General features: G+C 50.3%; 1 protein-coding gene across 2 annotated transcripts; it reads left to right on the forward strand.

Moving 5' to 3' along the window:
* The first annotated feature begins 1,890 nt into the window (after window positions 1–1,890).
* Window positions 1,891–23,673, forward strand: CETP (cholesteryl ester transfer protein). 2 transcript variants are annotated; one of them, XM_054452934.2, is made up of 16 exons: window positions 1,891–2,038; window positions 2,952–3,066; window positions 9,224–9,358; window positions 9,449–9,519; window positions 9,752–9,839; window positions 10,869–10,938; window positions 11,157–11,217; window positions 11,828–11,919; window positions 13,147–13,326; window positions 14,922–14,972; window positions 17,929–18,093; window positions 21,004–21,071; window positions 21,481–21,514; window positions 21,999–22,071; window positions 23,151–23,236; window positions 23,417–23,673. In XM_054452934.2, the coding sequence occupies exons 1-16, from the start codon at window positions 1,921–1,923 to the stop codon at window positions 23,489–23,491; spliced, it is 1,482 nt and encodes a 493-aa protein (XP_054308909.2). In that variant the 5' UTR covers window positions 1,891–1,920; the 3' UTR covers window positions 23,492–23,673. The 2 variants fall into 2 exon arrangements, with proteins under 2 accessions (XP_054308909.2, XP_054308908.2); XM_054452933.2 differs by having other exon boundaries at window positions 1,903–2,038; window positions 21,927–22,071; window positions 23,417–23,666.
* The last annotated feature ends 1,429 nt before the right edge of the window (window positions 23,674–25,102 follow it).

Consider the following 25,102-nt stretch of genomic DNA (forward strand, 5'->3'; position numbering starts at 1 on the left):
GTTCAGAGTAGGCAAATCCATAGAGACAGAAAGCACATTTGTGGTTGCCAGGAGCTGGGAAAGGACAGGATGGGGAATGACTGTTTATTGGATGTGGGGCTCTATTTTGGGGTGATGAGAATGTTCTGGAATTAAATTCATGGCTGCATAACACTGTGAATGTACTAAATGCCCCTGAATTGTACACTTTAAAATGGTTAAAGTGGTAAGTTTTCATTAAGCAGTAAATTAAATTCTACTACAATTTTAAAAAGACTAAAAAATAATTTAAAAAAGATTAAATGAGATAATGCAAAAAAGCATTATCTCGAAAATACAGCTGATATTAGTATGATTCTTACTAAGTTTTAAGAGTCTAAGGTGCAGGATTCTAAGTTTAAAGGGATAGGCTCTTTTGGTTTTTTGGTTTAGTTATTTGTTTTTTTTTTAATCCATTATCCCCAGGGTCTCCCACCCTTGGGAGGCCCCCAGCACCCAGGCTGCACTAGAGGATGGGGCCCACCGCCCTTTTCTCTCCAGGCCCAGCCACTGACCGCCAGTACCCTGGCCAGGGGCACCCTCAGTCATTGCCCTCCGTGGCCCCAGGAAGGGAACAGAAACAACAGCCAAGAAGACAATAGCCGCCAGGAAGTCCTCACGTTTCTGGAGAAATACAGCCCATTAATGAAGTTCCTCCAGCCTGATCAGAGGACGGGGTGCTGGGGAGGCCTGGGCTAAAGGGCTCACCTCCAGCCCCGACCCCGGCAGGGCCGATGGTACATGCTCACACAGTGAGGGGGCTCCAGAGGTCTGTGGGTACGAACCCGAGGGCTGGTGCCCAGGGGCAATCAGCTTATGTCTCTGAGCCTTGGGAAACAGTGAGGGTCAGCCCGGCTCCCCACGTGGTTCTGGGCAGCTTTGGGCTTCGAGCAGGTGCAAACTCGGGACTAGGGCAGGACCCCCTGAGAGGCGACTGAGCAAGGCCATCCCAACTCATGTTTCCTTGGCCCTGCCTGGGGAACAGCATCCTGCCCACATCCCTCAGCCCTGGCTCCTTCCTAGGGGCTCTGAGGAGGCAGCACTTGGCCATCTGGTCACAGTTACTGCAGGGCAGTTCTTGGCCCCAGCTGTAGGTAAAGTACTGTATGTTGTAATTTTTTGAAAGATAACACATTCACACGACTCAGAATTCAAATGCCACAGACATTCCCCCTGCTCTGCCCCTTTCCCCCAGATACCCAGTTTCTCCCAGAGGCAGCCAATGATCTCAGAGGCTGTATACCCACCCAGAGTTATTTTATGCATATCAAGGAAAGTCTACATAGAGGACTCTTTCTGGGGTACCCAGATGCAGTGTCAAATGCCACGAAATGCTAGAGTGAGGACATTATCCTTTCAAGCTTTCAAATCAGAGCAAGGGAAAGGTTGATGCTACAGTTTCTCTAGCACGCATGAAGCCCTCTCCCTTTTTCTACTGAGTTTTACTTTACATGCAACAGCAGGCTTCAAGCTTGGGGTCATTGTCGGGCAACAGTATCTGGCAAGAATTCAATGTCTTTTTCTCATAGTCATTGTATTTTGGCCTCTTTCTATTTATGGCAACTGAGAGAGAAAGTTTAATTCCTAGATATATGTATTTAAGTAAAAAATAAATGAATTCATGGAAACATATTAAGCAATTATCGAGATAACATAAGGGATGGGAAAAATGGTGCAGATGGTTGAGGGGAGACAAGTAGAAGTTGGGGTGCTCTTGTCGAATGTCTGGCTCTGAACTCGAGAGGAGGTCGCAGGGGCTGGGCAGGAAGGAGGTGAATCTCTGGGGCCAGGAAGACCCTGCTGCCCGGAAGAGGCTCATGTTCCGTGGGGGCTGGGCGGACATACATATACGGGCTCCAGGCTGAACGGCTCGGGCCACTTACACATCACTGCCTGATAACCATGCTGGCTGCCACCGTCCTGACCCTGGCCCTGCTGGGCAATGCCCATGCCTGCTCCAAAGGTACCTCGCACGAGGCAGGCATCGTGTGCCGCATCACCAAGCCTGCCCTCCTGGTGTGTAAGTATCAGTGCATCTGTCTGCCCTGCCAGGGGTCTTTTCATGGACACCCACTATGCCAGGAGCCTCCCCGGCCTGAAGCCAGCCCTGAAGCCGGCTGCCACACTAGCCCAGAGAGAGGAGTGCCCTGGGAGGGAGATGGGCTGAGCGGAGCAGTCCTCACCCTCTCCTGACCTTGCCTTCAAGGTCAAGTTCTTTGGTGAGAAGGTCCTAGCAGCATTGCCAACAGCCAGGTATAGGGATTTGTGTTTGTCTGAGACCCAGAATCACTGGGATTTGAGTTAGGCTTCAGATCTGAGCCAGGTTAGGGGGTTGAGTCAGGGGGTGAAGATTAGGAGGTTGGTGTATATTTGGTGTTGAGGGTCACTCTATGGCCAAAGTCAGGGGTTGCCATGAGTTCAGGTGACGGAGGCTCCATCACTGACTGTTGTGTGACTTTGGCCAGCTCCCCTGCCCTCTCTGGGCCTCAGTCTGTTGCTCAATACAATAAGGGTATAGGGAGGCTAAATGATACAATTTCTAAAATAGAATATCGCCAAGTTCAAAAGCCAGAATTATAGACCCCCAGGACTACAGAGAGTGTCACAGCATCGTCTGGGTGAGGCTAGGGTTAGTGTGCGGCTGGGCTCAGGGCTGCCCCATTTGACTAGGATCGTGGGGTTCCCATGTGTCAGGATCCAGGGGCTAGGGTATGATCAGGATCTCTAGCTGGTGTCAGGGTCAGAGCTCTCTGTGTCCTCTAGAATTGCCATCAACCTTAAACCCAGAGGGAGGCCCAGTCCAACCTCTCAGCTTTAAGGCCTGCTGGGAGCCTCATCTCAGAGAGGCTGAGTCATGGCCAAGGCCAGTTGGGGGTGGGAGCAGGGGGCTTGGCGTGGGCCTGCAGCCCCTCAGCCACTGCCCTCCCCTCTAGTGAACCAAGAGACTGCCAAGGTGATCCAGACCGCCTTCCAGCGAGCCAGCTACCCAGATATCACGGGCGAGAAGGCCATGATGCTCCTTGGCCAAGTCAAGTATGGGTTGCACAAGTGAGTCGGGCCTCGGGTATGACCAGGCTGGGGGTAGGCAGGCGGGAGGAACAGCCTGGGGCTTGCCCCCAGCCCACAGGGAGGAAGGGCAGCAGCGGGGGGACTCAGGTCTCTCCCCTTGATTTGGAACCAGAGCCTGACACCTCCCCTACCCCCACCCTCCATCCCCTGGTGCCTTGGGGGGATTTATTGGAGTGTATCAACCTCTCCAACAGCCCCTCTAAGAGTCAGGCTTCAAAAGATCCTTTCCCACTGCCCTGGGAAGATGGAGGTCTTATTTGGGGGTGAATGGGGGGTAGGGTAGAAAAATCTCAGCAAAATAAGTATTTAAAAAAAATTTATAAATGTTGTTTTCTTATAATAGAGACAGGGGTCTTGCTATGTTGGCCAGGTGGGTCTTGAACTCTTGGCCTCAGCCAGTCCCCCACCCCAAGCCTAAAATGAGTATCTTGACTTTATTTGGGATGATGGTAACAGCTAAGGGTCGGTTGTGGGCCAGATGCTTTTATAAGCAATATCCTCACCTTTATCATATATTTTTTTTCTTTCCTGTTTTTTCATTTTTTGAGACAGAGTCTCCCTCTGTCACTTAGGCTGGAGTGCAGTGGCACAATCTCAGCTCGTTGCAACCTCCGTCTGTGGGTTCAAGTAATTTTCGTGCCTCAGCCTCCAGAGTAGCTGGAATTACAGGCACGCCACCACATCCGGGTAATTTTTGTATTTTTAGTAGAGATGGGGTTTCATCATGTTGGCCAGACCGGTCTCCAACTCCTGACCTCAAGTGATCCGCCCACCTCAGTTTCCCGAAGTGCTGGGATTACAGGCGTGAGCCACCACGCCTGGCCCTTTATCTATCTTAATCTTCATTTTATTTATTTATTTATTTATTTATTTATTTATTTATTTATTTATTGAGATGGAGTCTGTCTCTGTCACCCAGGCTGGAGTGCAGTGGCACGATCTCAGCTCACTGCAACCTCCACCTCCCGGGTTCAAGATATTCTCCTGCCTCAGCCTCCCTAGTAGCTGGGATTACAGGTGCCCACCACCACGCCCGGCTAATTTTTGTATTTTGAGTAGAGACGGGGTTTCATCATGTTGACCTGGTTGGTCTTAAACTCCTGACCTCAAGTGATCCGCCCGCCTCGGCCTCCCAAAGTCCTGGGATTGCAGGCGTGAGCCACGGCGCCCGGCCTATCTTAATCTTTATCATATATTTTAGCCTCTTCTGTAAAAGAGGATAATGCCATCGCCCGGATGGCCCTGCTTAACAAACACGGAAACAGGAGCTGATAGAGGTTTAGCAGCCTGGCGGAGCTCATGTGCAAACTCAGCTCAGTCTCGGGAACTCAGCCACCTTCCTGGCACCTCAGGCTGCCCTGGAGCCTGGGTCCCGGTCTGTGTGTCGGTCTGAGGCCCCAAGGGTGGGGCAGACGTTGTTCAGGGACCTTGTCTTTGTCTTAAAGCCAATCTCCTCCTCCTCCCCAGCCCTGCTAAACATGCTCCCCAGGGTTGGTCTCTGCTACCCGCGCACATTGGGCCTTGAGTCTTGGTAAATGTTTCTGAGCCACCAGGGGGCGCCAGAGGTGCTGGGATGCCACTTCGCCTTTTGCAGGAAAACTCCCGCCGCTAGCGGGTGCTGTGGGGCGTCCCAGGTCTCGCGCAGCCTCGCTCTCTGTGTGACCTTGGGCTTCAGTTTAGGCTTCTGTAAAAGAGAATAATGGGCAAGGTCCAGTGGCTCATCCCTGTGATCCCAGCACTATGGGAGGCCGAGGTAGGAGGATTACTTCAGCCAGGGTTCAAGACCACCTGTCTCTATAAAAAATTTAAAAATTAGCTGGGCATGGTGGTGCGTGCCTGCAGTCCCAGCTACTCAGGAGGCCAAGGGGAGGCCAAGGCTGCGGTGAGCTATGATTGCATTACTGCATTCCAGCCTGGGTGACAGAGCAAGACTGTGTTGCTGAAAAATAAAAGCGGATAATGCTATCCTAGACCTATGTTGCAAGAGGTCAGACATGGCAAAAGCGTCTTGAGAAGTTAAAGAGATAGTATCCTTAATAAATCAGCAATAATTCAGTAAGACCAGACTGCCATAGACTAGATGTCATAGTCATTAATATATAACTGTTATCCCAAACGTATATGAGTGGGGTAGAAATAAAATATGATTGGCCATGAATATTAATGTTAGATGAAGCTGGATCATGGGTAAGATGAGAATTCTTCACACTATTCTCTCTAAAGGGAATGGAATAAAATAGAACAGAACAGACCGGGAAAGCCAGATATATGTGGATTCTCCTTGCTGGGCACAGTGTGTCATAGTGGCTTATAATATGGGATTTGGAGTGGGATGGACCCAGGATCAAATTCCCTTCTACTGAGGTTTTCTGAAGCCACATAAGCTGTCTGAGCCATTTCTGTCTCAGTTCAGTGGGTACAACAATAGTGACCACCTCGTGGGTAGCTGTGAGGATTAAACCAGGAAATGTGCATAAACTCTCAGCACAGTGCTTGCCACACAGCATGTGTTCGGTACGTGATGGCCGCTTCTATTGTGTCATATTCCATGTGCTCAAGCCGGGCCCTGGGGGAGAGTTCAGCAAGGGTAGAGGGATATGAGAGTGAATGTGGCCTGCTGGCCTCCCTGCCTGCAGTCTCTCCTCTCTGATCCTTGCTTCCTAAGGGTCTTCACTGACTCCCACCTCTGACCAAGTCCCCGGCGGCACAGGCAGCAGAGATCCTCTGCTGTACCCACACCAAGACCCCGGGGCCAATGCTTTTCCCATTGTGCAGCTCCACCTCTGCCCCCGGGGCCTGGGTGAGGCCTCCTCCAAGCTGAGCCTCCTACTATCTTCCAAATTCCCACCCTCCATCTGGTGTCACCTCCTCCCAGAAGCCCTCTGTATCAGTTTCTTGTTTTCTGCCGTAAAAAAAATCACTCCAAGTTTAGTGGCTTAACATGACACAAGTTTATCATTTTACAGTTTAAAAGGCTAGAAGTCCACCATGGCTCTCCCTGAGCTAAGATCAAGATGTCAGCAGAACCAGATTCCTTCTGGGGGCTATAGGGGAGAATTAATTCCCTCGCCTTCTGCAGCTTCTAGAGGCTTCCCCCATTCCTTGGCTTCCCTCCATCTCTTTTTATTTAGGGCGAGGGAGGCTCCCTGCTCTGACTTTCTCATTTATGGTATTCCCCCCTGCTTTCCAGCAGCTGTGATCGTCCCAAATCCTGTCCTCTGGTTCTCTAGCCCAGAAAAACTATGATCTACCAGAGTTCAAGACCTTGAAAGGGCCTTTTCCCACTGTCCTTTCTCACAGTGAGAGCCGGAGCCCAGCTTCGTGCTAGAATCTGTGCGAATGGAGAAATGCACCCTGTGCTGTTCTCTTCCTCCACCCGGCATCTCCCCTGCAGCCCCGCTGGGTTTTTTTGTTTGTTTGTTTTTGAGACAGAGTTTTGCACTTGTCGCCCAGGCTGGAGTGCAATGGCACGATCTCGACTCACTGCAACTTCTGCCTCCTGGGTTCAAGCAATTCTCCTGCCTCAACCTCCCGAGCAGCTGGGACCACAAGCATATGCCACCACTCCTAGCTAATTTTTTTTGCATTTTTAGTAGAGATGGTGTTTCACCATGCCGGCCAGGCTGGTCTCGAACTCCTGACCTCAGATGATCCACCTGCCTCGGCCTTCCAAAGTGCTGGGATTACAGGCGTGAGCCACGGCCTGGCCCAGTCTGACTGTTTTCACTCACTCTCTAATGCCTCAGGTAGTGTTTATTGTATTCTGTGCAGAGGTCAAGAATTTAGTCATCCAAGGAGATTAGTGTATTAGGAGCTTACGCAGCTATTACCAGAAGAGACTCCACTCAAAAATTTGGTATGCCGCCGGGCGCAGTGGCTCAAACCTATAATCCCGGCACTTTGGGAGGCCAAGGCAGGCAGATCACCTGAGGTCAGAAGTTCAAGACCAGCCTGGCCAACATGGTGAAACCCTATCTCTACTAAAAGTACAAAATTAGCTGGGCGTGATAGTGCATGCCCGTAATCCCAGCTACTTGGGAGGCCAAGGCAGGAGAATCACTGAACCCAGGAGGTGGAGACTGCAGTGAGCTGAGATTGCCCACTGCACTCCAGCCTGGGCAACAAGAGCAAAATTCTGTATATAAAAAAAAAAAAGGCTGGCATGGTGGCTCATGCCTGTAACCCCAATGCTTTGGGAGGCTGAGGTGGGGGAATCACTTGAGGTCAGGAGTTCAAGACCAGCCTGGCAACATGGTGAAACCCCGTCTCTACTAAAAGTACAAAAATTAGCTGGATATGGTGGCGGGAGCCTGTAATTTCAGCTACTAGGGAGGCTGAGGCAGGAGAATCGCTTGAACCCAGGAGGCAGAGGTTGCAGTGAGCCGAGATCGTGCAACTGCACTCCAGCCTGAGCAACAGAGCCACACTCAGTCTCAAAAAAAAAAAAAAAAAACCAATGGTATGAGCTTCAAATTTCTGTAGAACTGAAAGAGGATTGGAGATTGTAGTAGGGTCTAATTCTAAATTAGAGCATTTAGAATAATGTGGAGTCTGGTCAACATAGTGAGACCCCCCAATCTGCACAAAAAATACAAAAATTAGCCAGGCACTGTTGGTGCATGCCTGTGGTCCCAGCTATTCCAGAGGCTAAGGCAGGAAGATCGTTGGAATTCGAGGATGCAATGAGCTGTGATTACACAACTGCACTCTGGCCTGTGCAGCAGAGAGCCACCCTGTCTCAAACAAACAAACAAAAAAGAACAAACTAAAAAAAAAAAAAAGAAGAAGAAGAATTTGGAGCAATCTAGTTGTTTCCTATACCAGAAGTCTTTGCCAATCTATTTTTTTTTAATTTTATTTTTAATTTCTGTGAGTACATAGTAGGCGTATATATTTATGGGGTACGTGAGATGTTTTGATATAGACATGCAACGTTTTGTCAATCTATTTTTTTTTTGGCGACAGAGTCTTGCTCTGTTGCCCAGGCTGGAGTGTAATGGTGCGATCTCAGCTCACTGCAACCTCCGCCTCCTGGGTTCAGGCTATTCTCCTGCCTTAGCCTCCCAACTAGCTGGGACTACAGATGCCCCGCCATCATGCCCGGTTAATTCTTTTGTATTTTTGTGGAGATGAGATTTCAGCATGTTGGCCAGTCTGGTCATGAACTCCTGACCTCAGGTGATCTGCCCTCCTCGGCCTCCCAAAGTGCTAGGATTACAGGCGTGAACCACCATGCTGGCCCGCCAACCTATTTTTGATCTAACTTTACTTCTGGTGGTGTATTCATACTCTTCCGGATAAATTTTCACCCTTTTTCACATACCATTTACATTTCTAAGAATTTGTCCATTTCATTTCATCTAGTTAATCTCATTTGTTGACATACAATTGTTCGTAGTGTTCTCTCATAATTCCTTTTATTTCTGTAAGACTGGTAATAATGGCCTTGCTTTTATTTCTGTTTTTAGTAATTTGAGTCTTCTTTTTTTTTTCTTGCCAGTCTAGCTAAAGGTTTGTTGATTTTGTTGATCTTTTGGAAAAACCAGCTATTGTTTTCACCAATTGTTGTTGCTTTTCTATTATTTCATTTGTAGGCACTAAGATTCTGATTACTTCCTTCCTTCTGCTAGCTTTGGGCTTAGTTTGCCCTTATTTTTCAAGTTCCGTAAGGTGGAAAGTTTGATTATTGACTTGAGATCTGTCTCTTTTTTAAAGATAGGCATTTCTAGATATAAATCTCCCTGTGAGCACGGTTCCCTCCATCTTCAGCCCAGCAGGGTTAACTCTCTCTGGGCGTTCTTCCCTGGTCACCTCTCCCTTTCCTCTCCTCTTCTGCCTCCTCTTCCACTTTTCGGCACCCTGTGATTACATTGGGACCACCCAGATAATCTAGGATCATCTCCCCACCTACCCCAAGGTCCTTAACTTAACCATACTTGCATATGGGTAACACGAGTTGAGTGTGGTACCCAGGATTTGACATGTTGGGTAACATATTGGCAGGTTCTGTGGATTAGGAGGACATTTTGGGGGCCATGATTCTATCTTCCACCCTCGCCTAGGCAAAATTGGAGGCTCGCTCCTTGGGCTCCCTGGATGACCCCCGACATTGTTCCTCACTTCCATTCTTTCCCAGCATCCAGATCAGCCACTTGTCCATCGCCAGCAGCCAGGTGGAGCTGGTGGAAGCCAAGTCCATCGATGTCTCCATTCAGAACGTGTCTGTGGTCTTCAAGGGGACCCTGAAGTATGGCTACACCACTGCCTGGTGGTAAGCATTCCTGTCAGCTGATGCCCCATGCCCTGGCCGTCTCTGGGCTGGAGGGCTGAATGAGGGTCCTGGGTCCTTGGCTCTTTCCAGGCTGGGTATTGATCAGTCCATTGACTTCGAGATCGACTCTGCCATTGACCTCCAGATCAACACACAGCTGAGTATGTGTCAAGCGTCCTCTGGGGAAGTGGGAGCTGGACTCCAGGGCCTGGCCTCAGCAGAGGGGGAGGTTGTGCAGGCAGAGGGTTCTGGGGCCATCAAAGGAGGCCCGGCCTGGGAAGTTTGCAGGGTTGGGGACCCCAGAGCTGGCCAAGCTCTTGACTGGCCTGGGCAGCATGTGGATACCATCCAATAGCAGAGGCTGCCCTGAGGTCATGTCGGGTCTCTCTGCAGCCTGTGACTCTGGTAGAGTGCGGACGGATGCCCCTGACTGCTACCTGTCTTTCCATAAGCTGCTCCTGCATCTCCAAGGGGAGCGAGAGTAAGTACACCACCCTGTGGCCCCCATTCCTGATTGTGCCCATCCTGTTAGCATGTCCACGGCCCCCTCCAGGCTCAACCCCACACAGGACATGCTTGTGGGTGGCCAAACCTGGAGGCAGCAATACCTTCAGTGGGGTAACTTCCTACCCCCTCCCATCAATACACCCTCAAAGGCTAGAAACAACAATAACCAACAGCTAGTAACTAACAGCTATTAAGAACTTGCTGTGTGCAAAGCACTATTCCAAGCCCTTTTCATGAATTAATTGATTTTGTCCTTAAAACCAACCCTAGGATATAGATTCTGTTATCATCCCTTTTACATATGGGTAAACTGAGTCACGGAGTGGTTAGAAAGGAAAAGCTCGTATCTACGGAGTGCATCCTGCATTCCAAGCACCATGCTAACTCAGAGATAAAACTCTAGCCAAGCTAAGTAACTTGCTGAGGACACACAACTCACCACTAAGGGATGGGAGTAGGATTTGAACACAGCATTCTCTGACCCCAGAAGCTGAGTTCCTAGATAATTTACTCTCCTGCTTCCCAGGGTGGGGCTTTTTGTCTTGGCCAACACCCTCTGTCAAGGAGCTGTGGGTAACCCCATTGCACAGAGGAAGATAACAAGGTTTGGAGAGACCCTAGTCATGTAACCAATGCCAAACCTGGAAGGCAGAAGGGAACTGTTGGGTGGGGTCTGGAGAGGAGCCCTCTATTCAGGCCTTTTTCTGACTCTCGAGCAGACGGATACATGTATGAATTTGGACTCTAGACACGTTCTCCTGTGTGTGACAGGTGTGAGCGTCACAGGAGCTGGGGCCTCCCGAGGAATGCTGGGATGGTGCCGCAGTTAATTCTTGGGTCTGAGGCTCCGTGTTCTCAGCTGCAAAATGGGAGTGATAATTCTTACTTCCTGAGCTACACGAGTCAGAGCCAACAGAGCCGTGAATGGTGCCTGGTACACAGTAGGCGCTCCATGGATGCACAGGACTGGTCAGGGGCTCATTGTGGTGCTTGCTGCCCTCAGGCCTGGGTGGATCAAGCAGCTGTTCACAAATTTCATCTCCTTCACCCTGAAGCTGGTCCTGAAGGGACAGGTGAGTGAGGCTGGCTGACTCCCTGTGGTCCAGGGCCATGCCCAGGAGGCTGGAGCCCTTTCCTCCCTGCCCTTCCCTGAGAAGGTGCCACTCCCACCTTCCCCACGTGGCCAGTCCCCTGTGCCAGTTCCCAGCATTGCCACCACCACGCAGCTGGAAGAAGGCACTGCCTCTGGCCTCCTTTCCCCTCTGGAAAGCACCTGCTCTGTCTGCCCCAGATCTGCAAAGAGATCAACGTCATCTCTAACATCATGGCCGATTTTGTCCAGACAAAGGCTGGTGAGTGCGTTTTTGTCTGCATGCCTCAGAAGACAGCAGTGGGAGCCAGAAAGCCACCTACTGCACTGCGTGGCCTTGGGACCGTCACTCTTCCTGTCTAGGTCCCATGGGCTCTGTCTGGCTCTGACACTTGATGATTAGTTATGAGCATACTTTGGCAAATTTCTGCCCCTTTGGGCTGCAGCCTCGCAAGCTGTGTGGCGTTGGGCAAGTCTATAGAACTCAGGACAGATGGGTGATTAAGTCCAGGAGGACTCCAAGATTCTCCTGGAAGTAGATTAGGAAAAAAGATAATTAGATTGCTCACATGGCTGGGCACTCATCCATGTACTGTATTCTCCTCTGTAGTACAGAACAGAGCTGGGTTTCAGCCCAAGTATTGGACTCTGCTCTGAACCAGCCTTCTAGAAGGGCTCTATCTACCCAGACAGACAGACTTGGGAAAAGAGAGAATGAAAAAGTGCCACATCCCTCCCCGCACACCCAGGTCCCACTTTACAGAGGGGAGCACTGAGGCTGGAGGCTTGGGTAGCTGTGTGGATGCAGGGCAGCAGTGACTCAGGGCAGTTCCCCCATCCTGAGGCCCCGCCTTGATCTTTTCCTCCTGCAGCCAGCATCCTTTCAGATGGAGACATTGGAGTGGACATTTCCCTGACAGGTGATCCCGTCATCACAGCCTCCTACCTGGAGTCCCATCACAAGGTAGGAGTTGTGGGAGGGTGGGGCAGGGCCCAGCTTCCCCAGGGGAGTTGGTCCTTTCCTGTGCTCTGACAACCCCGTCCCCCAGCTTCAACCTTATGGCAGCCAAGAGTCCCGGGGCGCTCCTCCGCATTCCTGATGCTGCGAGGAGGGCAGGCCACAGCGACGTGCCTCTGAGCCCTCTCTGCAGGCACCAGGGCTGCCCACTACAAGGATCCCAGCAAAGCACCAGCTCCTTCCTAGAGGGCTTATTTGGCTTCTGTCATCCTCTACAGCAGTGGATTGTGGCCCCACCCGGGGGTTACTGACAAAAGCTTTGGACCCTCTATTACTTAGGATATAGATTTCTGTAACAAAGAAATCAGAAATAATAGCTGCTTAAACACAATAGACAGTTATTTCCCTCTGTTGCAGTCTGAGCATCTGCAGCCCCGGGGGATCTGGAGGCTGCAGGGTGTCAGGCACGCAGGCCCCTTCCACGTGTTCTCAGCCAGCCCCAGGCGTGGCCTCATCCCAGGGTCCTGGCTGACTGGCCTGACCACCACACCCACTCTGCTCACAGCCCGTTGGCCTGAACTTGATCGCAGGACCCCACCCTACCTGCAAGGGAAACTGAGGAATTTATTTCAGCTAAATATTGAGACCAGCTAAAAGTTAAGTGGTACAGAATGGAGGGAGAGATTGGAGAAGATTTTAGGGCAGACCCAGCCATCTTTGTAACAGAGACTCTCCCCAGAAAACTGAACAGAAGGATCATTTCAGAGGTTCATGGACACTCCTGAAGCCTGTTCACGACCCATGGGCTGGATGATCTAGAGGGGCAGGGGACTGGGCAGCAGCTTTTTTTCCTGATTTTGGCCTCCAGGAGCTGATGGTCAATGGACTGCCCTCTGCAGGGTCAGGGCCCGTGGTCAGCCGGGGCGGGGTGGGAGCTGGAGGTCCGTGGTCACCAGCTGTCCTGACCAATGTCGTTACTTGAATATAACCCTGTGAAGGCGGGAACCACGTCTGTCTGGTTCACGTCCCACGGTGGTTGAGACATAGTGGGCACTCTGGAAGTATTTGTTGAATGAGTGAAAGCCCTGCTGGGGGAAACTGGGTGCAGCTCTTTCCTCAGTTTCCCCATCTGCACTCTGGGCTGAATGCTGGGGCTCCTCCCAATCTCCCTGAAGCTGGACCTGAGCCCAGCAGGGACACACGGGGTCCAGCCAGCGTCCTGGCTTCCTCCAGGGTCATTTCATCTACAAGAATGTCTCGGAGGACCTCCCCCTCCCCACCTTCTCGCCCGCACTGCTGGGGGACTCCCACATGCTGTACTTCTGGTTCTCCGAGAAAGTCTTCCACTCCCTGGCCAAAGTAGCTTTCCAGGATGGCCGCCTCATGCTCAGCCTGATGGGAGATGAGTTCAAGGTGAGTAGGTGGGGCTGGGCTGCTAGGGAATCCAGATGGCATGTGGTATGTGTGTGTGTGTGTACATGCGTGGGGAGGAGGGAGGAAACTCGGAAACTTGGTGGTAGGCAAAAGAACTAGGGACCACCTAAGCTGGAGCAATAGCAGTAAAGTCCAGACTGGGCGCAGTGGCTCACACCTGTAATCCCAACCCTTTGGGAGGCTGAGATGTAGCAGGACGAGCTACAGACAAAACTCCTCAGACACCGAGTTAAAGAAGGAAGGAGTTTGTTCGGCCGGGAGCATGGGTAAGACTCCTGTCTCAAGAGCCGAGCTCTCCGAATGAGCAATTCCTGTCCCTTTTAAGGGCTCACAACTCTAAGGGGGTCTGCATGAGAGGGTCGTGATCTATTGAGGAAGCAGCGAAGTGACTGGGGGCTGCATGCACCAGTAATCAGAACAAAACAGAACAAGACGGGGATTTTTACAATGCTCTTTCATACAATGTCTGGAATCTATAGATAACATAACTGGTTAGGTCAGGGGTCGATCTTTAACTACCAGGCTTAGTCAGGCAGGCCCAGGCCTGGTTTCGGGTCTGGTTCCTTGGTTTCCAGTCTGGTTTCTAGGCGCCGGGCTACCTGCCCTTAGTTTCGCTTCTCTTTCTTTTTCTGAGTATAAAACAACATAAAACAATATGAGAGGGTCTGTCTCTCTTCTCTCAGAGACAGGAGGGTCCCTGGAGGCCAGGAGTTCGAGACCAGCCTGGGCAACATGGGGAGACCCCGTCTCTACAAAAATAAAAATAAGTTTAAAAATAAGCTGTGCACAGCAGTGCATACCTATAGTCCCAACTACTCAGGAGGCTGAGGAGGGAGGATCACTTGAGCCCAGGAGGTTGAGGCTGTAGTGAGCTATGATGGCACCACTGCACTCCAGTGTGGGTGACAGAGTAGGACTCCATCTCAAGAAAAAAATACAGTCCAGCATTTATTGGAGTCAACTATGTGTTGCCAGATAGATAGATGGATAGATAGAGTGATCAATAGATTTAGGTATAGATATAACTTGGCACATAGTAACTGTGCATTAAATATAAGGTGATATTAGTCTTACATTTATTGCACGGTTATATTTGCTACACTTTGTTTTGTTGCACTCATCCTGGGAGATAAGTACTGTTACCTCTGTTTTGCAAACAAAAAACCACAAAGCTCAGAGAAGGTAGGTGACTTACTGAAGATCACACAGCCTCTAAGAGGTGACCCCAAAGCCTGTACTCTTCACCTGTACTGTACTAGAAATGCTTAGGTAGTTTCCAGGCCGTGCTTGTCATTGAACTCATGAGGAAACTGAGGCCCACAGAGGGGAAGAGACTTGTGCAAGGTCACACAGCCTGCGTGGGGCACAGTGGGGAGCAGAAGCCAGGCCTCCAGCCAGGACAGGAGTTCCCTGCTCCACACCCTGCCCGGAGCATCTCACATGTTGTCTGGGAGGTTGGGAGTTGCGTCTGAGGAGGGGTCCAGTCCTTGAAACTGCCCTTGGTCCCCGCGAAGTTTTCTTCTGAGGAGTGGACTTTACTCCGCCCACCCTCCAACATCCTCATCTCTTTTCAGGCAGTGCTGGAGACCCGGGGCTTCAACACCAACCAGGAAATCTTCCAAGAGGTAACTGCTCCCTGCGCCTGTGTGGGGTTTATCTCATGTACTCCAATCCTGCTCTGGCTTCAAAAGCCCCCACACAGCCAATAACAACACCAATGACAACAATTATAACAGCAAACACAGCTCCTACTCGGGTGTTCGGCATGGAGTGAAGTGCTTAGTGTGTGTGACTTCCTTCAGTGCTCACACCGACCCTATGAGTGGGGCAGTCAAACCATCCCCATTTTACACACAGGGAAACTTAGTGAATGGCAAGGCTGGGTTTGAGCCCAGCTCTATTGCCCTCAAAGATAATGCTCCATTCCCCGCTCTGTTACCCAGGCATAGGGACTTGTAGGGGGCTGGAACCCCAGGATCAACTCCGGGCTCAGAGGGCCCCAGCAATAAGTGACTGTTGATTACTCCTGATCCCAAAGCTGACTTCAGGCAAGCTCCTTGGAGGTCGCAGCCTCTTCTTGCTATGCCTAGGGGCAATGATGTTCATAATCCCACTCCTCAATGCAGGGTTCCACTAAGAACCCATGATCTCCTACCTCAAATGGACCTCGTGCTTTCTGAGTAAGCCTCCCTCAGCTTTCTGGTCACCTCACTCCCCCACCCACTGCAATGACTTCTTCAGGCCTTCCCTGCCACCCTCAAATCTCCAGCTGCCGCCTCCTGTCTACCATCCACTTCCCTCTCCACACACAACCTACTTACCAGAGAGCTGAGCAGAGCCACCAACAGAACTTCTCCCTGACGTCGCTGCTCCCAGTCGCAACCCACTCACCCACACCTGCGCCTTCCTGCAGCCCTTCTCCTGTTCTAACAGAGGACAGTACCTCTTCCCTTCTGAACTCAGACCGTCCAGGCTTCCTCGGCTCTGTGATGTCTCTCTCCCTGCACATACGCAACTCATAATATTGGGCAGGCCCCTGACCGGCTCTTCTCCCTTAGCCCCTTCTCTGAGTCCTATTCCTTTGATGTCCTATTCCTAGTCTTTCTATTTCTCTCTTCTCCACCTCCTCCCCAGGCCAGGCTACCATTATCTCTAGTGGGGACCCATCTGTAGCTCCCAGTGGGTCTCCCTGTGTCCTGATACCCTCCTACAATCTGTTCCCCACAGCAGCCAGAACAATCTTTTCAAGAAACAAAATTGGTTATTCACCTGCCTGCTTAAAGCTGGTGTAGGATACAGGCTAAACGCTCTGCCATAGCCTCCAGGGCCCTGCATTTTCTCATCCTGTCTACCTCTCCATCTAATTGTTTCCCACCCAGCGTAATTGTGACTGTTTAGTTTAAAGTTGATGACGTCTTTTGTCAGCTCTAGAAATTTCTTTTCTTTTCTTTTCTTTTCTTTTTTCTTTCTTTTTTTTTTTTTTTTTTTGAGACAGAGTCTTGCTCTGTGGCCCAGGCTGGAGTGCAGTACAATCTCAACACACTGCAACCTCCACCTGGGTTCAAGCAATTCTCCTGCCTCAGTGCTGAAATTACAGGTGTGAGCCACAGCACCTGGCCCATCAGCTCTGGAAATTTCTTCATCACTCTCTCCTCCATGATTGCCCCATCCGTATTTTCTCCATGCCTACCTCCTGGAATTTCCATGAGACACACATTGGGCCATCTCATTCCATTTTCCGTGTCTCTTAGTTGCTCTGTCGTGTTTTCCATCTCTTTTATCTCTATCCTAAATTCTGGATGGTTTCTTCAAATATTTTTTAGTTCATTAATTCTTTTTACAGCTGTGTTTCATTTGTTTACTTACCCACTGAGATTTTCATTTTATTTTATTTAATTAATTAATTTATTTATTTTTGAGACAGAGTCTCGCTCTTGTTCCCCAGGCTGGAGTGCAGTGGCCCAATCTCAGCTCACTGCAACCTACGCCTCCTGGGTTCAAGCAATTCTCGTGCCTCAGCCTCCCAAGTAGCTGGGGTTACAGGTGTGCACCACTGTGCCCAGCTCATTTTTTTGTGTTTTTAGTAGAGACGGGGTTTCACCATGTTGGCCAGGCTGGTCTTGACCTCCTGACCTCAAATGATCCTCCAGCCTCAGCCTCCCAAAGTGCTGGGATTACAGGTGTGAGCCCCCGCACCCTGCCTCCCCTTTCTTTCTTTTGAGCTGAGCTATGTATTTAATGAAACCTTTTCTTGTGTATCCAGTGGTTCGGTGGTTTCTTGCGGCATGTGGTCTCCTTGAGCCCAGTCCCACAGGCTGTAATCGAAGGTCCTCAGGCCACACTCCCCAGCCCCGCTGGATGCCCGCGCATTCCTTATCTTGGCCATGCTGCTTTCACAGGGCTCTTGTCCACACTGTCCCCTCTGCCAGAATGGTTTGCCCTCCCCCATCCCATCTGCTCCTCCTCCTGCCACCTCAGGGAAGGCCTCTCCCACCTCCCTGACTAGGTCAGATCCCCTCGTGCCACAGCCTGGTGTGTCTCTCCTTTAAATACTCCTCAGCTGCAGTTTTACGTTCTGTTCTGGGATGCCCTGGAAAATGCTGGGCTCCTGCAGATATGGCCCGCAGCTCCTGCGCTCTCTGCTCTATCCCCACCCCTAGCCCAGCTGCTACAGCAGCTTCCCTCAGAGGGTTACCATGCAGTGGGTCCTGTTCTAAGTTCTTTCCACAGATTATCTCATTTCATCCTCAGGACAACCCTATGAGGTAGGATCTATGATTATCCACATTTTACAGTGAGGAAAGTGAGGCCCAGAAGGCTAAGTGAAGGCATCCTCAGCACATCCTGAGACAGGAGTTCAGGATAGGAATTGCTTCACTAGCACACAGATGAGAAACTGAAGCCCAGAGAGGACGAGAGTCCTAATTTGCACAGCCTGGGGCCCGGGCACTACCCCAGGCTACTTCCTTTTCCCCAGCCCTGGGGCCCCGAGCCAGCTTTGTCCTTCCCATCTCTGAGGGCAGGGACTGCTGCTGCCCTGATGGGCCCCTGTCCTGGCCATGGGACCCCTGTCTTCCACAGGTTGTCGGCGGCTTCCCCAGCCAGGCCCAAGTCACTGTCCACTGCCTCAAGATGCCCAAGATCTCCTGCCAAAACAAGGGAGTTGTGGTCAATTCTTCAGTGATGGTGAAATTCCTCTTTCCACGCCCAGACCAGGAACATTCTGTAGCTTACACATTTGAAGAGGTGAGGCAGGTGCAGGGAGAGGTGGTGGTGGGGGAACCTGACTCACAGATGGGCCGCAGAGGGCAGGGGCCTGGGGGCCTCTGAAGCCTCCAGATCCTTCTCACCACCTCTGCTGGCACTGGTTGTCTCTTGCACGTGGCTCCTTACAATCAAAATCACATCATGCAAGTAACGAGGGGGTACACACGTGGTTTCCACAGCTTAGATAATATTTTCTCTCTTTTCTTATTTTTATTTTTTTTAGAGACAGGGTCTCACTGTCACCCAGGCTGGAGTGCAGCCTCACAATCATAGCTCACTGCAGCCTCGAATCCTGGGCTCAAGTGATTCTCCCACCTCAGCCCTCCTGAGTAGCTGGGACCACAGGCAAACACCACCACACCCGGCTAATTTAAAAAAAAAAATTTCCTTGGAGGCAGGGTCTTGTTATGTTGTCCAGGCTGTTCTCAAACTCCCGGCCTCAATCAATTCTCCTGCCTCAGCCTCCTAAGTTGCTGGGGTTATAGGCGTAAGCCGCCATGCCAAGCATATTTTCTTTCATTCTTATTTTTATTTATTATTTATTTATTTACTTATTCATTTATTTTTTTGAGACAGAGTCTCACTCTGTTGCCCAGGCTGGAGTGCAGTGGCACAATCTCGGCTCACTGCAACCTCTCCCTCCCAGCTTCCAGTGATTCTCATGCTTCACCCTCCCAGGTAGCTGGGATTACAGGCATGCACTACCATGCCCGACTAATTTTTTGTATTTTTAGTAGAGACAGGGTTTCGCTATGTGGGCCCAGCTAGTCTGAAACTCCTGGTTTCAAGTGATCTGCCCGCCTCGGCCTCCCAAAGTGCTGGGATTACAGGTGTGAGCCACTGTGCCCAGCCAATATTTTCCTTCTTAAGCTGAGCAGTGGACAATGGTGTTTGTTACCCAAGTCCACAACCCTCCATTCATTAGGGCCACATGGGTTTCCAAATTCAGAACTTCTGTGAATTTGTAAAAGTAGTATAGTGTATAGACACTGCATATATTGCAGAACACCCCAATAGGGTGTGGGGTGGCACCCCGCAATCAATTCTCCTCAAATGCCTCAACTGGCATTTCTCCTCATATGAAGCAAGATAAATACCATAGATAGCTTCCTAGACAATGGCCAGGTTTTGCCAACAAACTTAAGAAAAAACTTGTAGTTTTCCGATCCTGTTTGATTTTATAATTGCAAATAAGGAATTAAGGATCAGTATTATCTTTAATGCTCCTTAGAATATCTTCAATTTTTTTTTTTTTTTTTTTTTTTTTGAGACAGAGTCTCACTCTGTCACCTAGGCTGGAGTGCAGTGGTGCAATCTCGGCTCACTGCAACCTCCACCTTCCTGGTTCAAGCGATTCTCATGCCTCAGCCTCCCCAGTAGCTAGCTGGGACTACAGGTGCATGCCACCACGCCCAGCAAATTTTTAGTAGAGGCGGGGTTTCACCAGGTTGCCCAGCCCAGTTTCAAACTCCTGACCTCCAGTGATCTACCCGCCTCAGCCTCCGAAAGTGCTGGGATTACAGACATGAGTCACTGTGCTCGGCCAATATTTCTAAATACATTAAGAACTAAAGACAAGAGCAATGCAAGCACATTGTGGAAAATATAGAAAAATAGAAAGAAGAAAACCACTGTCACCATAACCCCCTTCTCCAGGGGCCTTCGATGTGGTTACTGTGTGCATTTCCTTCTGGTGCTTTGTTATTTTTAAATAAACTTTTTATCTTGGAGTAACTTTATATTTGAATAAAAGTTGCAAAATACAGAGTGTTCCCACATATCCCTCACCCACTTCCCGCTTTGTCCACATCTTACATAACCAAGCTACAGTGTCATAGCGGAGAGATTAACATTGGTTCATGACTGTTAACCAAACTCTAAACTTTATTTGAATCTCCCCAGTTTTTCCACTGATACCCTTTTTCTTTTCCAAGATCTGATCCAGGATAGCACATTGTATTTAGCCATTCTTTTTTGTTTTTTGTTTGTTTGTTTGTTTGTTTGTTTCTGCCCAGGCTGGAGTGCAGCAGTGATCCTCCCACCTCAGCTTCCCGACTAGAGATGTGCACCACCACGTATTGTTTTGTAGAGACAGGGTTTTGCCCCGTTGCCCAAGCTGGTCTCGAATCCCTGGGCTCAAGTGATCCGCCCACCTTGGCCTCCCAAACTGTTGGAATTACAGGCATGAGCCACTGTGCCTAGTTTATTTAGCCTTTTAAATATCTCTTTAATTTTTGTATTATTTTCCTTTTTGTTTTTCTGTTTTATTCCTTTTGGCTTTCTCATGTGGTTGTAGACATATTATTTTATTTACTTATGTTTTTGTTGTTAAGAATCTGAAACACTGAGCATTTGTTAAAGAAAAGAATTATTCGGCCGGGCACGGTGGCTCACGCCTGTAAACCCAGCACTTTGAGAGGCTGAGGCGGGTGGATCACATGGTCAGGAGTTCAAGACCAGCCTGGCCAATATGGTGAAACCCCATCTCTACTAAAAATACAAAAATTAGCCGGGCGTGGTGGCACATGCCTGTAGTCCTAGCTATTGGGAGGCTGAGGCAGGACAATTGCTTGAACCTGGGACATGGAGGTTGCAATGAGCTGAGATCATGCCACTGCCCTCCATCCTGGGCAACAGAGCGAGACGGTCTCAAAAACAAAAAAAGAAAAGAAAAGAAAAAGAAAGTGACTTCTCAGGTCCTAACCCCAAAGCCACAGGTGCTGGGGAACTTTCCTCAGTTTTCAGAAGAGCAGTAGCTAAGCCTGGTTCCCATGTCACCCGTGCCTCTCTAGTCCTTCAGTGGAAAGAATCAGGGGCCCTGAGCTAGGAGGGTTGCTCTCTGCTTCGGGAAGAGCCCCAGCTCACAGCAAATTTGATTTCTCTCCCCAGGATATCATGACTACCGTCCAGGCCTCCTATTCTAAGAAAAAGCTCTTCTTAAGCCTCTTGGATTTCCAGTATGTGCTGCAGAGAAGAGAGGGGGCTGTCAACTCCGCAAACCTTTCCCTGGCCCCTTGGAGTCAGGCACAAGATGGGGTGTTGGTGGGGAAATGTGGCCCCTTCCCTCTGGGGCATATGGCCTGACTGCAGGGAGATAAGACCCTGCCTAGATAGAATCTTCGTAGGGAAGAAGGGGCGCCAGGAAGAATGGAGGGAGGGCCTGGCAGGAGGAGAGCGCTGCCCGAGCAAAGGCCTGGCCGCCAGAATAGCAAATCTCAAGAGAATAGCAAATCTCAAGAGAGTGCCCCAAAGGGCCTAAGCTATGAGACAGAAGCACTGGCTGCTATTCTTAGAGTTTCTGTCCCAGGGGATGTTACAGGAGGGGGCCCAATGGAGGGTCAAATTATCATCTCTTTTTTATTTCAGGATTACACCAAAGACTGTTTCCAACTTGACTGAGGTAGGTAGTCTTGGATAGACTGGGGGAAATAAGTCCCGTGGGACCTCCTGCCTTAAAGAAAGCAGGTGGAGGGCCCTAAAGGAAATCAGGCAACCAGACCAAAAGAATCTGGGCCAGGTGGCCCATGCTGTGTCTCTTGTGACCCTTCTTCTCCCTGCCATGTCTTTTGGGAGAGCCCTCGTGTTGCAAAAATGAGAGCGTGGTGGTATGGATTGGGGTTTAGGCAGAAGAGTACTGGCCAAGCAGCCCCTCCCTGGACCTCAATTTTCCCTCTGTGGAATGGATTAGCAATCCTGGGCCTCCCCAAGGCGAAGGAAAGACCACTCAAGAGGGGCACCGTCTGGGGCAGGAAGAGGGAGTGGGTTGGATGTATTTTTTTCACGGGTGGGCATGAGGATGAATGCTTGTCCAGGCCGTGCAGCATCTGCCCTGTGGGTCACTTCCGTGCTCCAGGGAGGACTCACCATGGGCATCTGATTGGCAGAGCAGCTCCGAGTCCGTCCAGAGCTTCCTGCAGTCAGTGATCACCACTGTGGGCATCCCTGAGGTCATGTCTCGTAAGTGTGGGCTGGAGGGGAAACCGGGTGCCGAGCCTGACCGAACTTCCCATTTCACCTTGTGCGCCCTTCCCAGGCAGAGCTCCAGGTGCCCCTCTTCCCAGTCATTAATACTTAGCGGCTGGGCCCCCTTTCCTCTCCCTGCTGGTGGCATTGCACGCCAATGACTCGGCCAGATGCACAGACCCCTGTTCTTGGTTTACCTGCAGAATATTATCTTTGCCACCCTGTGGGATGGCTCAACCCACTTTCAGGATGCAGGTCTCCTAATAGCAATCTGATATAGCAGAAAGAGCCCTGGGCTGGGAGTCTGAGACCTAGTTCTAGCCCAGCCCTGAACCTCAGTTTCCCTTTCTGTGAAAGAAGAATGTTGAACTTGATGATTCCCAATTTTCCTTTTGACCTTGAACTGGTAGAATATTTATCCCTTTGAGGTGACTCGGATGGTAGACTCTCGGACACCCGTGTGCTGGGGGTATTTTGGAGAAGGCTCTGCTAAGAGCTTTCTGCTCCCTTCCCCACAGAGTATGTTGAGCTGACTGTGCTTTCCTTTTGAACATCTGCTTGTCCACATGGCTTAGGTAGGAGAGGAAGGGCATGGAAACTGGAATGATCCTAGTGGGGTGTCTTGGCATCTCTTCGCCTCATTTTCCCCATCTGAACCATGAAGCTAAAACTAGGGGATGTAGATTAAATGGTTCCTACAACTACTTGCAAGCAGACCACTCTGTGTGGTTGCAAAGAACGCTTTGAGAAGCTGTGTGGGAAAGTTTCCTTCCTAGCAGGGTAGATTCAGCTAACTGCAGGTCATGTGGCCATTGTGGATGGGTTGGGAGCTCAAGTTTGGGACAGAAGGGAATCTTTTTTTGGCAGCAGAGTGGCAAGCCCTGCCACCAGGCAAACTCTGCTCTTCCTCATCCTCAGAAGCACTTGCCCACTCTTCTAAATCAAAGTGAAACACATGTTTACAGAATATTGGTCCAAAAGGGTCTCAGCATCTCCTATTGCCCAGGGTGGCAGAGCCTCGGCCGGCCTTGCTCCCCAAGAAGGGCTGACTGGAGCTCTGTCCCCTGCCCCAGGGCTCGAGGCAGTGTTTACAGCCCTCATGAACAGCAAAGGTCTGAGCCTCTTCGACATCATCAACCCTGAGATTATCACTCGAGATGTGAGTACAAAGTCCCCCTCACCAGCCCCTGTTCCTGGGGAGAGAGGCCCAGACAGGATTCCTGGGGTGACTGGGGGCTGTTGGGGAGACAGACAGAGGGGCATCTACCAGTTTGGCTCCCTCCTGGTGGCCTGGGAGTCAGCCCAGCCTGCCCCTCTCTCCTACTGTCCCTCCCTCCAGGGCTTCCTGCTGCTGCAGATGGACTTTGGCTTCCCTGAGCACCTGCTGGTGGATTTCCTCCAGAGCTTGAGCTAGAAGTCTCCAAGAAGGTTGGGATGGGGCTTGAACCAGAAGGCAAGCACCAGGCTCACAGCTGGAACGCTGCTGTCTCCTCCAGCATGGTGGAAGTTGGGTTAGGAGTACGGAGATGGAGATGATTGGCTCCCAACTCCTCCCTATCCTAAAGGCCCACTGGCATTAAAGTGCTGTATCCAAGAGCTGGAGAGTCCTTCTTCTGTGGCTGGCGGGTAGAGGGAGGGGGAAGGGATGTGTCTCACCTGTGCCGTCCACTTCTTTTCAGCCCTTCCAAGGCAGCTGCCCCCAAACCCTCTGAGTTCCATGGTGACTGGAGGAAGAAATCCAAACTTCTCTCCTTGTGACTCACGGTCATCCCTGATCAGGTCCCTGGATACCTTCCAAATTTATCCCCTTTAACCCAGCACTCTCCTCGTCTGACCAGCTTCCTGCAGGAGCTGTCACACACTCTCTGTCCCATGGGGTTCCAGTACTGGACAGGAAGTGAGGGAGGACCAGGGCTTCAGATCCTGAGGATGGTGGGAGGGGAAGGAGCCCTCAGAGGTCTGGTTTTTGGTAGAAATGGAGGAAGACAGAGCCTCTAAAAAGGCAAACAACTTTATTCCAGAAGATAAACTGCTCAAGAGCCTGAGCCTATTTCCAGCTCACCTTTTTTTTTTTTTTTTTTTTTTTTTTTTTTTTTTTTTTTTTGAGATGGAGTCTCTCTGTGACCCAGGCTGGCATGCAGTGGCACAATCCCAGCTCACTGCAACCTCCACTTCCCAGGTTCAAGCAATTCTCCTGCCTCAGCCTCTCAAATATTTAGGATTACAGGCACCCGCCACCACACCTAGCTAATTTTTGTATTTTTAGTAGAGACAGGGTTTCACCATGTTGGCCAGGCTGGTCTCGAACTCCTGACCTCCAGTGATCCACCCGCCTCAACCTCCCAAAGTGCTCATGTTAAATATAGTGAACCCCAAGTTTCTCTTCAAAGAATCAGTATGTCTGTATGTTCAGCTCTCTTATTCTTTGATTCTCCATTTTAAAGTTTAACTTCCTGGTTCTCTTCGCCCCCTTGCTTCTAACTTCAGTAAACAACCTTTTCCACCAGTTTTATTCCGTAGTTCACACCTGTTCCCCTGGTCACTTGCTCCATCCTGACTCATCCCGGTCACCTGCTTTGACCTGAGTCACCCCTGGTCACCTGCTCTGATGTAAGTCACCTTTAGTTACCAGTTCCTAACTGTCCTTCCTGCCAAACTACTCACCTCGCCACTCTGGCTCATACTCCTGCTCTCTTTAAAATAGCCAATCGGAATTAGCTTAGACTGTGCGGTCCAACCCTAGCCAACAGGGGAACAACACAGCAGCAGGGATTACCTGGGTCAGGAATAAGAACACCTTCCCTTCCCTTGTTCAAGTGTGCTCTCACCATTGTTCCATCTGTGAGGAGCACCCTTTCTGCAGAAACTAAAAATTGCCTTGCTGAGAAAATTAAATTTATGTTTGAGTGCTATTTCTTTGCAGCAGTGGAGAACAAGCATTTCTAACACTGGGATTGCAGGCATAAGCCACCATGCCCAGCCTCCAGCTCACCTTCTTATGCTCAAATCGTGTCTTCTCCTTCCC

Source organism: Pongo pygmaeus, chromosome 18, assembly GCF_028885625.2.
Source record: "Pongo pygmaeus isolate AG05252 chromosome 18, NHGRI_mPonPyg2-v2.0_pri, whole genome shotgun sequence".
Lineage (NCBI taxonomy): Eukaryota > Metazoa > Chordata > Mammalia > Primates > Hominidae > Pongo > Pongo pygmaeus.

Bases quoted from the DNA above. Each gene is read 5' to 3' on its own strand.
- CETP (XM_054452933.2), top strand. From the start codon at position 1,921: ATGCTGGCTGCCACCGTCCTGACCCTGGCCCTGCTGGGCAATGCCCAT. The intron at 10,939-11,156 runs GTGAGTGAGGCT...TGTCTGCCCCAG, and splicing joins AGCTGGTCCTGAAGGGACAG to ATCTGCAAAGAGATCAACGT. The intron at 14,973-17,928 runs GTAACTGCTCCC...TGTCTTCCACAG, and splicing joins ACCAGGAAATCTTCCAAGAG to GTTGTCGGCGGCTTCCCCAG.